This window comes from Barbus barbus, assembly GCF_936440315.1.
Source record: "Barbus barbus genome assembly, chromosome: 32".
NCBI lineage: Eukaryota > Metazoa > Chordata > Actinopteri > Cypriniformes > Cyprinidae > Barbus > Barbus barbus.
The window spans coordinates 9,226,664-9,240,539 of record NC_136760.1 but is presented as its reverse complement, the minus strand read 5'-3'; the positions used below and the strand labels follow the sequence as shown (position 1 = coordinate 9,240,539).

The following is a 13,876-nucleotide window of genomic DNA, read 5'->3' as shown; positions in this document are numbered from 1 at the left end:
CTGGTGAAGTCGAACATCATTAGCGCCAACATAGATAACAATCTTACTAAATTTACGTTTAGCATTAGCCAGCACTTTTAAATTTGCCAAGATAAACATTGGTTTAAAGGTAAACATTGGACTATGGTGGCTGGTGTCTCTATTTTCACATTCTGTACAATAGAATCACCATTAACTAGAGCACTTACATCAGGTTTCTCAGTGGGTGCGTCACTGAGTGGGGAGAATCTGTTTGATGTTCTGATCGGAACGGAAGAGCAGTGTTTTGACCTGCGACTAGGCCGCATTACAGTCACCCAGTTGCATGTCTCTAGTTCTAAAATCTACTCTGTCAGCCTAACTATTTCCTTGCATTTATTATATGTGAATCCCTCGTCGCCGACAGAGAGAGATAAACTGTACATGTGGCAAGCAGTGCAAAAAACAATAGCAGGAGAAGAAGCCATTACTCACCGTGATTGATGAATGATACCAACTTAACTTACCACTTACCACTGTTGTTTGATGAACTTGTGAGAAACGGAGCAAGAGAGAAATGAAAACGTAGCGAGAAAAAAGAAAACAATAATAGGCGCGATAACGTGAATGGAACCGCGAGTAACAAGCTAACCGGCTAACGAATGTTAACGCACTGCACTCGCGGTTTTAAAAGCAAACAATCAAATAAGTTAGATAATACCAGAAATATGGTGGGAATTATCTATTGTGCGTTGCTCTTCATTGTTTGTACTGTTTTTGTTTGTTTTTCCTGTTTTTTGTTTTTCAAATACGATCAGTTTTACCAGGTATGACCTGCTGAACATTCAGTTCCTTCTGGACATTGTAGTTGGCGGAGCCGTAGCTCTGGTCAAACGCTACAGGAGGCACAGGAGGCGGGGGAAGAAAGACTGAGCGCTCGTGAAGCTTCGTCAGCGCGGATTTAGAACGGCGTTGCCTAGCATCCATCTGGCGAAAACAGACGAACTCCTTCTGTTCTCCCGGACAAACAAGGATTTTTCTAACTCTGATGCTCTGTGTTTCACGGAAACCTGGCTGAATGGCGACATACCGGACAGCGTGCTACATCTGCCTAATGATCAGCTGATCAGAGCAGATCGGGACGCAGAATCAATGGGGAAATCGTGCAGCAGCGGGACATGCATTTACATCAATGAGAGGTGGTGTACAGATGTAACTATGTTAAAAAAGATGTGCTGTTCAGATCTAGAAACGCTCTTCATTAACTGCAAGCCGTTCTACTCGCCGCGGGAGTTCTGCTCGTTCATTCTCGTGAGTGTTTACATTCCACCGAAAGCGCATGTGAGCTCAGCTTTACAGAAACTCACTGATCTGATCACAGACACAGACCAACAACACCCAGACTCTGTTTTAATCATTCTCGGGGATTTTAATAAAGCAAATCTCTCCCGCTAACTGCCAAAATACAGACAGCACATCACATGTCCCACCAGAGACAGTAATATATTGGATCACTGTTACACAACAAAGGACGCATATCACTCAGTTCCACGAGCAGCTTTAGGACTCTCTGATCACTGTTTGGTTCATCTTATACCGTCCTACAGGCAGAAACTTAAATCTGCAAAGCCTGTATTAAGATCTGTTAAAAGATGGACTAACGAAACAGAGCGGGATCTACAAGCCTGTTTCGACCTCACTGATTGGACTGTTTTTGAAGCCGCTGCCACCGATCTGGTCAAGCTCACAGAGACTGTAACATCTTATATCAGTTATATCAGAGGATATGTGCATTCCTAACAGGACTCATCTAATCTACAACGACAAACCATGGTTCACTGCAAAACTCAGACAAGATGCTTACAGAAAGGGGGATAAATTCTTGTACAAACAGGCCAAATACACACTGGAAAAGGAGATCAGGGTGGCAAAGAGGAATTATTCTGACAAGCTCAGGAAAAAATTATCTTCCAGTGATCCTGCTTCAGTGTGGATAGAAATGAAGGATATCACCATCTCCCAGCACTGTGGAGAATCAACACCTGGCAGACGACTTGAACGAGTTCTATTGTCGTTTTGAAAGATCACCCCACACCTGCCCTGAACACCTCTCCACACAACCATTCACACCTCCAGCAACCCCTCTCTCCCCCACACCTACGATTCAAATCAGCGAAGAAGATGTGTGCCAGGTCTTCAGGAAGAACAAAAGAAGGAAAGCACCAGGCCCAGAGGGTGTGTCTCGAGCCTGCTTAAAAACCTGTGCTGATCAGCTGGCCCCCATCTTCACACAGATCTTCAACAGATCACTGGAGCTACGTGAAGTCCCCTCATGCTTTAAAAGCTCCACCATCATCCCCGTCCCAAAGAAACACAATATTACTGGACTTAATGACTTCAGACCTGTGGCCCTAATGTCTGTAGCCATGAAATCATTTGAAAGACTGGTTTTGGCTTATCGGAAGGACATCACTGGACCCTTACTGGAACCCCTGCAGTTTGCCTACAGAGCAAACAGGTCTGTGGATGATGCAGTCAACATGGGACTGCACTTCATCCTGCAGCATCTGGACATGACTGGACATTCCTGACAGACAGACAGCAGCTAGTAAAGCTTGGTAAATTCACATCCAGCACTCGTACCATCAGCACTGGAGCTCCTCGGGGCTGCGTTCTCTCCCCACTGCTCTTCTCCCTCTACACCAACGACTGCACCTCTAAAGACCCCTCTGTCAAGCTCCTGAAGTTTGCAGACGACACCACACTGATCGGCCTCATCCAGGACGGTGACGAGTCTGCTTACAGACAGGAGGTTAAGGAGCTGGCTGTCTGGTGCAGTCTTAACAACCTGGAGCTTAACACGCTCAAAACTGTGGAGATGATAGTGGACTTCAGGAGAAACCCCCCTGCTCTCCCCCCACTCACCATCATAAACAGCACTGTGACTGCAGTGGAGTCATTCAGATTCATGGGCACCACCATCTCCCAGGACCTGAAGTGGGATATTCACATAGACTCCATTGTCAGGAAGGCCCAGCAGAGGTTGTACTTTCTTCGCCCGCTGAGGAAGTTCAACCTGCCACAGGAGCTGCTGAAACAGTTCTGCTCCACCATCATTGAATCCATCCTCTGCACTTCTATAACTGTCTGGTTCAGCTCAGCTACTAAATCTGACCTCAGAAGACTACGGAGAGTAGTCCGGACTGCTGAGCGAATCATTGGTACAACCCTCCCCACTCTCCAAGAACTGTACTTATCCAGAGTGAGCAAAAGGGCTGGTAAAATCACTCTGGACCCCTCACATCCAGCACACTCCCTCTTTGAACTGCTGCCGTCTGGTCGATGCTACAGAGCTCTGTGCACCAGAACGACCAGACACAGGAACAGTTTCTTCCCTCAGGCAATCCATCTCATGAACACTCAACAATAAACGTGGAACACACAACTATAATAAACTATCCATTCACCATACTCACTAAATTTATTCTTATTTTCTAATTTCTAATTTGCACATACTTGACCTGTACATACATAGTTGTCTATATTATATATTGTGTTTTTGCTGCTTTGTACATTGCCTATTTGGTTATTTGTTGTTATTCTTTTATTATCTGTGTCCTGTCTTTTTGCTGTCTTTCTGTTGCACTGTGGAGCTTCTGTCACTATAACAAATTCCTTGTATATGTAAACACTTGGCCAATAAAGCTCATTCTGATTCTGATTAAGTTATATATTATTACTTTAGAGTGAAAGTAAGGTAAAGATTCATAAAAAAGTGGAGCTACAATTGCAAACCTCTCAGCAGCACAACAGACAGGAACAGACTGAAGCAATCGATCCAGAGGACCCTATTGAAAAAGGGCGTCTCAGGAACCGCACTCCAGTGGTTTGAGTCTTACCTCTCATATAGGTCCTTCAAGGTATCTTGGAGAGGTGAGGTATCAAAGTCGCAGCATCTAGCTACTGGGGTGCCTCAGGGCTCAGTTCTTCGACCACTTCTCTTCTCTGTCTACATGCCATTACTAGGTTCTGTCATTCAGAAACATGCCTATTCATATCACTGCTATGCTGATGACACTCAACTCTAACTCTCATTCTATCCTGATGATCCGATGATAGCTGCTCGCATCTCAGCATGTCTAACAGACATTTCTTCCTGGATGAAGGACCATCACCTTAAACTCAACCTGGCTAAGACAGATCTGCTTGTAGTTTCAGCAAACCTATCACTTCATCACAATTTCACCTTCCAGTTAGGCTCATCAACCATAACTCCTTCACAAACAGCCAGAAACCTTGGAGTTGTGATTGATGATAAGCTTAATTTCTCATGTCTTTAAATGATAGGGTACATCACAGCCACCACATTTGGCAAGAATTGCGTCCTGCTCCTTATGTGGGTGGCTAGCATTGAAAGACGCTCCCCTCAGATGTCTTCACCTGAGGGCACAGCTGAATGATTCAGACCTGTTGACTTCACTGGGTTTTCAAGTGGGCACCCCACCTCACCGGTGTTTCGTCAACTAGCCCACGACACCTCAATGGGGCTTGACAGCAGAACCAGCATCCTGGAACTGCTCCCTCGGCCGTTCAGGACTTCACCACTCAGCTCTGACCCCCCGCCCCCTCTGCCAGCCTGGTTTCGCCACCGCTCACTTCTCTTTACCCACAGCCATCTGGATGCTGTCTCTGCCTGCTTTGATATGTTGTTCACCAGGGTCTTGCGGGTTGCCCCTCTAACCTCAAGCATCCCCAATGCTCTCCAAAGTGACTGTCCCGGAAACCCCCTGCAGCCCACCTCCAACGGTAGATTCCAAGCTCTCCAACCCCTCTGCTGGCTCTCAGAGATGAGGGACTGATACTTCTCTAACTTGCGTTCATGTGCCTTCTCAATCCTTTCCTCCCAGGGCACCATCAGCTCTATTAGGGCCACCTGCCTTGTTGCTTGGGACCGGAGGCTGGTAACGGCAATCTCCTCTGGAAACTTGAGTTGCCTTCCGAGATCAACTCTCATCTCCCAATCCTCTGCCGTACCAAGGATCCCCGTACACCTTGCCTGCCTTCTCCCCAGGCCTGAGGAAGCCAATGAATCGGGGACCCTTGATTTGGGCCTTGATTCTTTTCCGCTTCCTCTCCTTCTCCAGACCATCGGCCAATTGCGCCAGCACCTGATTATGGCGCCACCTGAACCTCCCTTCCGTCAAGCCTGCCGTCCAAGATGTGCTCCAGGTTTGCTGGTCTCTTGCACTGTGCACAGGAGGGATCCTCTGTCAGTCTCCATCTTTGGAGGTTTGTTGGAGTTGGGAGCACATCGTACACGAAGCTAAGGAGGAACTTTATCCAATGCCCCTCCATATTCCAGATGTCCTTCCAATTGAGAGATCTTCCTCGGACACTTTCCCACCGGGTCCAGCTGCCTAGCTGTTTCATGGCTACTGCCCTGGCTTGTCTGCTCTCTTCCTCCACAGCCCGAATCTCCTTCTGCACCATCCCTTTTCGGTCCTTTGCTCTTGCCTCCTTCCAGCTTGCTCAGGTGATGACTCCAAGGCCCAGCCTCCCCTGAGTCACCGTGCCCATGATATCTGCATGTTGTAAGCGCTCCTCCGCTTCCCTCAGAGCTCCGCTGGCCTTCATCACTGTCACACAACATCATTGCCAACCGGACTTTGCCTGTCTTAAATTCCTCCACAACTGATGTATAGAGCAAAAACTTTTGGGGACAGACAGCCACCTCCTGAGAAAGTTGTTAATTGTCCTTTCCAAAGCCTCTACTGTTGTCAAAGGCACCTCGTACACAAGCAGTGGCCACATACCTTATACTTTCCAGGCAGGTCACTCCTCTCCAAGGCTTTCAACCATTTTTCTGCTTGGTTGAGCATCTCCTTCACAGTTGCTTTGTCCGTCAGGTCGGCTCTGTACCACTTCCCTAAGCTCTTTACCGGCTTCTCCGTGACTGTTGGGATGGTATCTTCACCAATCTTAAACCGGAAGTGGTCCTGGACACGGCCCTGCTTCAGGAAACAAACTTCTCGATTTTGAGGGTTTGAACTCCATCCTAGCTGCTATAGTGAGTTCTACCAAGTCTTCCAAGATCCATCTGCCCTCAGGGACTGACCTCGCTGTGACTGTCATCCATAAAGGCCCTAACTGGGACCTGTTGGACTCCAGACGACAGCACAGCTTCCCGTCTGGGCTTCTCCACTGACTTGACGAGGAGGTTCATCGCCGCTGCAAACAAAATCACAGAGATGGTACACCCGGTCACGATTCCAACCTCCAATCTCTGCCATTTGGTGGTGAAGTCACCAGCGGTGAAACACATCTTGAAGTTCCCGAAGTAGTTCCAGAGGAGCAGCTGTACCTTCTGGGGGACGTGATAGGCTTTAATTGTGTGGATGACCAACATATGCGGCACTGTGCCATAGGCATTCGTTAGGTCGAGCCACAAGACTGCTAGATCTCCCTGGCTCCTCTTAGCATCCTCGATGATCTTGGAGATAATGCTATTGTGTTCGATGCAACCGACTACAGACTACATTGCTAAAACTGCCCAGTCCTGCAGATTTGCTTTATACAATATTAGGAAAATCAGGCCCTTTCTTTTGGAACATGCAACACAACTCCTTGTTCAAGCTCTTGTTCTGTCCAGACTTGACTATTGCAATGCTCTCTTAACAGGTCTTCCAGCCAATTCCATCAAACCTCTAAAATTACTCCAAAATGCCGCTGCAAGATTATTCTTTAATGAGCCAAAAAGAACGCACGTCACACCTCTGTTCATCAATTAGCACTGGCTACCAATAGCTGCTTGCATAAAATTCAAGACATTAATGATTGCCTACAAAACCACCTCTGGCTCTGCACCCCTTTACCTAAATTCAATACTTCAGACCTATGTGCCCTCTAGAAGCTTGCGTTCTCCAATCCCAAAGATGCACAAAATCACTTTCACAGACTTTTTCATTAAATATGCAATCTGAAGAGCTTAAAACAGTTTTCAGAGCAGAGAGCATGTTATCACTCATTCGATCTAGAACTTTCAATCTTATGACGTGATCATAACTCACGCCCATCTGAACGATGACGTCCCATACACATATTCATTCTGAGTTCCATTCATAAACAACTGAGAGAAACATTTCTATAGATGTAATGCTAAGCAGGTGTAGAATTTAGTCCATTATAAAACACTACATATAATGCATTTTGTCCATTACAAAATCCACTTTAGATCAGAATCATGAGTTATTACAAGCACTTTAAAATGGGTTTTGAGAAAAAACAGTAATAATAATGTGTGTGTGGGTGTATGTATAGTTTATTATGATTTCACAGTCCTAGTAAACCCTTATGTCTTTATAGTGCAGGTTGTTGTCAAGTTTGTGTGTATTGGTTATATTCTAATGAGCTGTGATGTCATCGTGACATCACACTGTCCTTGCAATCCGTTGTGTCCTCATAATGCAGCTTTCTGTCTTCTAGGACATATGTCCTTGTAAATCAGCAAAAAGTCAGGATGTTGTGTATCTTGTTTTATAAATGATAAATAAAAAATAAATTTTGAGTTTTGATGCCCTGATTTTTTAAAGCATTTAAATTTTTATTTGAAAGCTCTACTATAAAAGGAAAGCATAGTCCCTATAAACCAAATTTTTTTCTGGTTTGAAGAAACTGTCCTTATAATGCAGGCTTACCTGTATGTGTGTGTGTTCACTACTGTGTTTGCATGCACTTGGATGGGTTAAATGCAGAGCACAAATTCCGAGTATGGGTCACCATACTTGGCCACACTTCCCTTCACTTATAAATATAGGCTACTATCTGAATTTCAGTACATTTTAATATAAGAATAGGCCTTCTTTTTCACCTGGGTACCGGTATACATTTTGTTATATTGTCCATGCCCTAACACTAGGTGGTGCCATACAGCCTAACATTTATGTTGACAGATGCATATATTATATAGCACCACCTAGTGGCGGGCAGATGTGTGTCTGTGTAGCTGTGCAAGTTCTGCCAAGTTTCAGAATCAGAATCAGAATGAGCTTTATTGCCAGGTATGTTTACACATACGAGGAATTTGTTTTCGTGACAGAAGCTTCCGCAGTGCAACGGAATGACAGTGATGGGACAAAAACACAGATAATATAAGAATAAAAAAGAACACGTAAATACTGAATAACAATATACACATTGACAATTGTATGTACAGGTATATTACAATAGACAGTTGTGTATGTGCTGGTACAATATTTGCAAATTTGAAGTATAAACTATGTATGTTAGATAAATAAGTGTATAAGTGTATACATAGTGTTGTGTGTTCCACGTTTATTGTCAAGTGTTCATGAGATGGATTGCCTGAAGGAAGAAACTGTTCCTGTGCCTGGCCGTTATGGTGCTCAGTCAGCGCCGAATTTGGGGTTTCCACTACTTACGCTATTTGATGCCCATACACTTTTGGGACTTAGCACTTGAACCCATAATAACAATAAATCTTAAATCTTAATTCTTAACTCTTCCCCTAATAATCATAAAAATTATCATAACTAAACAATACGGTTTCAGCGTTTTGTTTACATTATTTTCAAAGAGCTTGAATCCTTTATAATAACAACGTCAAATTCCTACAAAGGGTTTTAAACCATGCTTGGCTGCAGATCTAGGGAGGTTTCCAGCACCCAAAAAGCATCATAAGCCTAAATTGATCGTAGCTCTATTGGGTTCAATGGATCTGTGACGTACTTGCGATGCTTTTGGGAAACGCAGCCCTGGTTGAGCAGGGCAGGTCACTATAATGGGATTATTGACTGGGTTTCTGATTGAACTCCGTTGTAGGGTATCAGGTACTTTACATGAGTCTGTCACAAACAAATTCAAATATGTTAAACAATGAAACTTGTTTGAAAATTTCTCCAGATCTGTCCATATACATATTACAGACACACACACGCGCGCACACACACAAACTTGCAACAACAAAACATTTTGTAAACTAAATAGACCAACATACAATATTATAAATAGGCTACTATAAAATCACTTGCATTTACGGTTTAAAATAGACTGCCATATTCAATTAAAAAAAAACAACAACAAAGACAAACATGCACCCACACGACGTGCACACAAACGTGGTTTAAAATGGTTCATTAATACATAATTAAGTTGAATTTACAAACAGTGTTTTCAAAGATTCCGATTCACCACATTCCCTCACCCTGTGTGTATCTGAGAATATCTGTGTGTTCTTGGGTGTAGTTTCTATGCAAGCGTGTACACTTTAGTGAGGTGCGTGTGCAGTAGCAGCGACAGATGGCGGGCTCCTCTTCCCTCGGGAAGGCAATCTCTACGAATGCGAGCGCGTGTCAATCAGCCGCACTCATGTGATGGCTCCTGCCAGTGACGTGCCCACCATATGGCCTGGCATCAGAGCAGGTATGTAACGCTGCCTGCTAGGGATGCCACACCGCCTCGCTGCAGTCCGGAGAAAGGATAACTCGTACCGGATCACAGTCAATTGAGCTTTTCTTCTTCTTAGTCTTCTTAGTGTAGTAGGTAACTAGCGTGAAGATGGTGTAGACGTACGCGCCCTCCCCCGTAGAGCACCATAAACTAGGTGAGTTTTTGAGCGCGACGGAATATATAATAGAATATAATCATAAAAAATTCTAATAATTATGTAAAAGAAGATATGTCAACTGATGGCGGTTCACTTGATTTGTTATGCGCATTTCTGTTTATATTTTTATCATCAGTGTTGTTATCTTCGTTTTTATATATATTTTTTCTATAACCTATCATGCCTTATAATTAAAGCAGTCGTATGTTAGCCTACATATGAGAACAAAAAATTTGAATCGACTCATTCTGAGTATTCAGACATATTTCATGAAACGTTTATGACATTGATTAGCGGATAATGTTGTGTCGTGTATGTTAAGTTGTGCAAGAGAGAAAAAATATTTAAACCATTTTAAAACATTTACAACAGGTAAATACGTTTAGTAGCCTCTTTGTTACATTTTCAACGACATTTGCTGAGATGATTTACATCGAACTACTAATAATGCAACCATTTTTTGAAGGGGGGGGGGGGGGGGGTATCAGTGAGTACTGTTAACGTCCCTATTTTAACAGTATGCAGGCATTACTACCAATAATATAACATAATAATAGTTTACATAGTATAATACATAATAAAATCTTGTTCATTAGAAAGCGTTTTCAGGACAAAAACACTCGACCGGTCAGATTGATAGATAGATAGATAGATAGATAGATAGATAGATAGATAGATAGATAGATAGATAGATTAAATTAAATTGTGTGACTTTTTTATTGCATAAACATGGTATTATGATGTTTATACTTTCAGTAAAATTATCTAATTATCTTAGTTTTTTCTTCTTCTTTATACTACGGTTATATAACAAGATGGGGATGGAAAGGAGGGGACAGGAGGTACAGCGAGAGTAGTTTTAGAACCTATTCATGGGTTGCATTTCAGGGATCCCGCCCTCATCAAGAGGAGCCGGGAATTGGCTATTGCGATCATAAATAAGATCGTATTACAATTAGCCTAAATATTTGACTTTACCGTTACAGCTCTTCTTTCGTATCGTTTTCCTTTTTATGTTGTCGCCGTTTGAAAAGTTTTAATGTGCTGGAATGCCGCCAGAATTAAGAATGAAAGAAATGAAAGGGTGAAGGGGGCACCCGCTGCTCAAAATGCCCCCCCCCCCCGAGACCCAAAGACAGGGGTCGCGTGCGAGGACCTGCTGCGAGGGGCCAAACATAAAGAAAAATTAGGAATTGGGGAGTGAGACCGTCTGGCGACGTCTGTCTCGCTTCCTGAATTAAAATGCAATTTTATATTAGTCGTCTCCCACGATATTCTCAGCTTTCTGAAAATTATGATATCGTGATTTAACCTACTCATATATCCCACGTCAATGGCATTTCGTTTTTAAAATAGTTCGTTTCATCAAAGGTAACAGTGAAAACCACATTTAAAACAATCCTTATTTACTTCATTATGGCAGAGCACATTAGCTTTACATTTCGATGAGGTCATTATTATTTCATACCACATTTGTGCTGTACACAGTTTGGACGGCGGATTTTAATAATTAAAACGTGTGTCTATGTTTCAGTGCCCCTGCAATGTTGACTAGATTATTCAACGAACCTTCACTGCTTCCGGACATGCAGAAGTTCGGGGGCTGGGTGGATGACAGCGGGAGCGAGGACTCCAAAATCAAGGGCGAGGAGCAGGAGCGCTGTCGCCTAGGCGACGAGGACTTGGAAGAGGGCGATGTGAAAGACGGGAGCAGCCGGGCTCAGTCGGAAATTGCAGGGGAGGATGACGATGATGAGGATGCTGATGACGTTGATTGTGGAGATGATGGAGACGAAGACAGGCCCAAAAAACGTGGGCCAAAAAAACGCAAAATGACACCGGCTAGGTTAGAGCGCTCGAAAGTTCGGCGCCAAAAAGCAAACGCAAGAGAGCGTACGCGCATGCACGATCTAAATTCAGCATTGGACAATCTACGCAAGGTTGTACCATGCTATTCAAAAACTCAGAAACTCTCCAAAATTGAAACGCTAAGGTTGGCGAAGAACTACATTTGGGCGCTGTCAGAAATCCTGCGGAATGGGAAGAGACCGGACGTGGTTTCGTATGTACAGACACTGTGCAAAGGCCTCTCCCAACCCACGACCAATCTGGTGGCTGGGTGCCTCCAACTTAACTCAAGGAATTTTCTAACGGAACAATGTCAAGAGGGAGCGCGCTTTCACGTGCCTAACCCGTCGTTCTCCATGCATGCATATCCATACCAATGCTCCCGTCTATCAAGCACACACTGTCAGTCAGGATCCAGCGCACATAACATCCGAAATCACTCTTTCTGTTCGGCCTATGAGGCTCTGTACACCGAAGGCACGTCCCCAGAATACAACAGTCCAGATTATGAGAGTCACCACAGTCCTCCGGTGTGTGTAAATGGTAACTTTGCTTTAAGACAACAGGAGTCGCTGTCACCAGACTCGGAAATAGGTTATCAATATTCTGTACATTACACCAATCTGCATGGCTCACGTTCCTCCGCTGCTCATGGTCTTGCTTACGGCCCATCAGGAACTCGCAGCGCTCACTCAGAAAACCTTCCACCGTTTCATGATGTACACGTTCACCACGATCGAGCGCCTGCATACGAGGAACTCAACGCCTTTTTCCACAATTAGGTGATTTTTCCGTGTTAATGAAAAAAAAAAAAGACATTGAAAAGGAAAAGACATTTTCACGTTCAAGACATTAATTAATTTAGTAGTAATGTTTTACAATATTGGACAATAATCTTGATTTTTCAATAATTCCATAATGAACATTAATGGACAAAATATGAATCCAAGTGCTAAAAACAGTTTACAAAATAGGAGTGCTATTTCTGATTGATTATAATGTTTGAACCATAATGCATATATTACGTAATAACTCAAGAAAAAAAAGGGAAATTAACCAAATTGTTAAATGAAGTTTCATGATCAAATAAATAAAGACGCATTTTGTTCCAGAATCATCTGGGGCTGTCATTTCCCATTGGGTACTGGTCAGGCAGAATTTTTTAAAATATACCAACTAATTCAAGAATAAACAAACTTATGAGTACACCCAGTAAAGTTTCACTAATAATTAAATCGAAATTTATAAAAAAAATAAAATCAATGAAATTTTGAAATCAATGAAACTATTTTACATATCACCAAAGGTTAGTCTAATGGACAGCTGCAATTTCACAATATCCGTCTAATTATATAATTGTATAATTATACAAGTATATTAAAATAGTGCCTGGGATAAGATAAAATGCAAAGCGGTTGAAGGACGAATTAAAATAGAACTCATCATTATTTGTCGATATTAAAGATCTGTACGAACACGCACGCACGCACGCACGCACACACACACACACATATAATATATATATATATATATATATATATATATATATATATATATATTATATGTGTGTGTGTGTACTCAACTATATATACTGGGTGTATATATGTACTGGGTGTATATATTTACTGGGTGTACTCAACTATATATATATAGTTGGCTCTGTATACACGCGAGAAAAAGCATTCGAAAGAGATCTACAGAAGTTTGTGAGATGTGTGAACATGTAGAGAGATATTCTTTCTACAAAATGAAAAAAAAAATCAATAGGTCTATCATTTGTAGACAGATCTTTATTTGCTTATTATTTATTATTAATTTTTTTTAAATTAGAAGACAGCATCGCCAAACGATTGCTACTAACAGTACTAACACGTTTGGAGTTTGGGAGAAACAAAAATCATGCGTTATTGGTTGGTTTAAATGAATATATTTATTTAAGTTGGTTTAAATGATTATATCTATCTGCATAATACTCTTCAATAACTGGAATCTATCTATCTATCTATCTATCTATCTATCTATCTATCTATCTATCTATCTATCTATGGACATATTTACATACAGACATATATAGACATATTTCTGCATTTTACTTTGTGACACTTTGTACATCAATTATTCCGCGGTTGGAACTTAGATAGCATTGACATGTTCGTTTCATTATCATTTTAGTTTAAAACAGATTTTATGTGCGATCGGTGCGAATGTTTTTATTATTCGGTCGAAATTACCTTACATTTTAGCAGTCACGAATATACTAATCAAAGAAATTTAAGTGCGCAAATAAATAGCTTGAGTGAGGTAGAAAATGTATCATTTGTTAAATCTATGTGACAAAAGTATTGTTACCATAGGACTACTTTCATGTATAATTATCACTGCTCCTTGAAATAATATTCATGAAGAATATATCGGAATAGTTAGGCCTATGTATATGCATATTACATA

General features: G+C 42.2%; 1 protein-coding gene across 1 annotated transcript; it reads left to right on the top strand.

Moving 5' to 3' along the window:
- Nucleotides 1-11,124: 11,124 nt before the first annotated feature.
- Nucleotides 11,125-12,210, top strand: LOC306852203 (neurogenic differentiation factor 2; the record flags this gene model as incomplete). Its single annotated transcript, XM_079388886.1, has 1 exon — nucleotides 11,125-12,210. The coding sequence occupies one exon, from the start codon at nucleotides 11,125-11,127 to the stop codon at nucleotides 12,208-12,210; it is 1,086 nt and encodes a 361-aa protein (XP_079245012.1).
- Nucleotides 12,211-13,876: the final 1,666 nt, after the last annotated feature.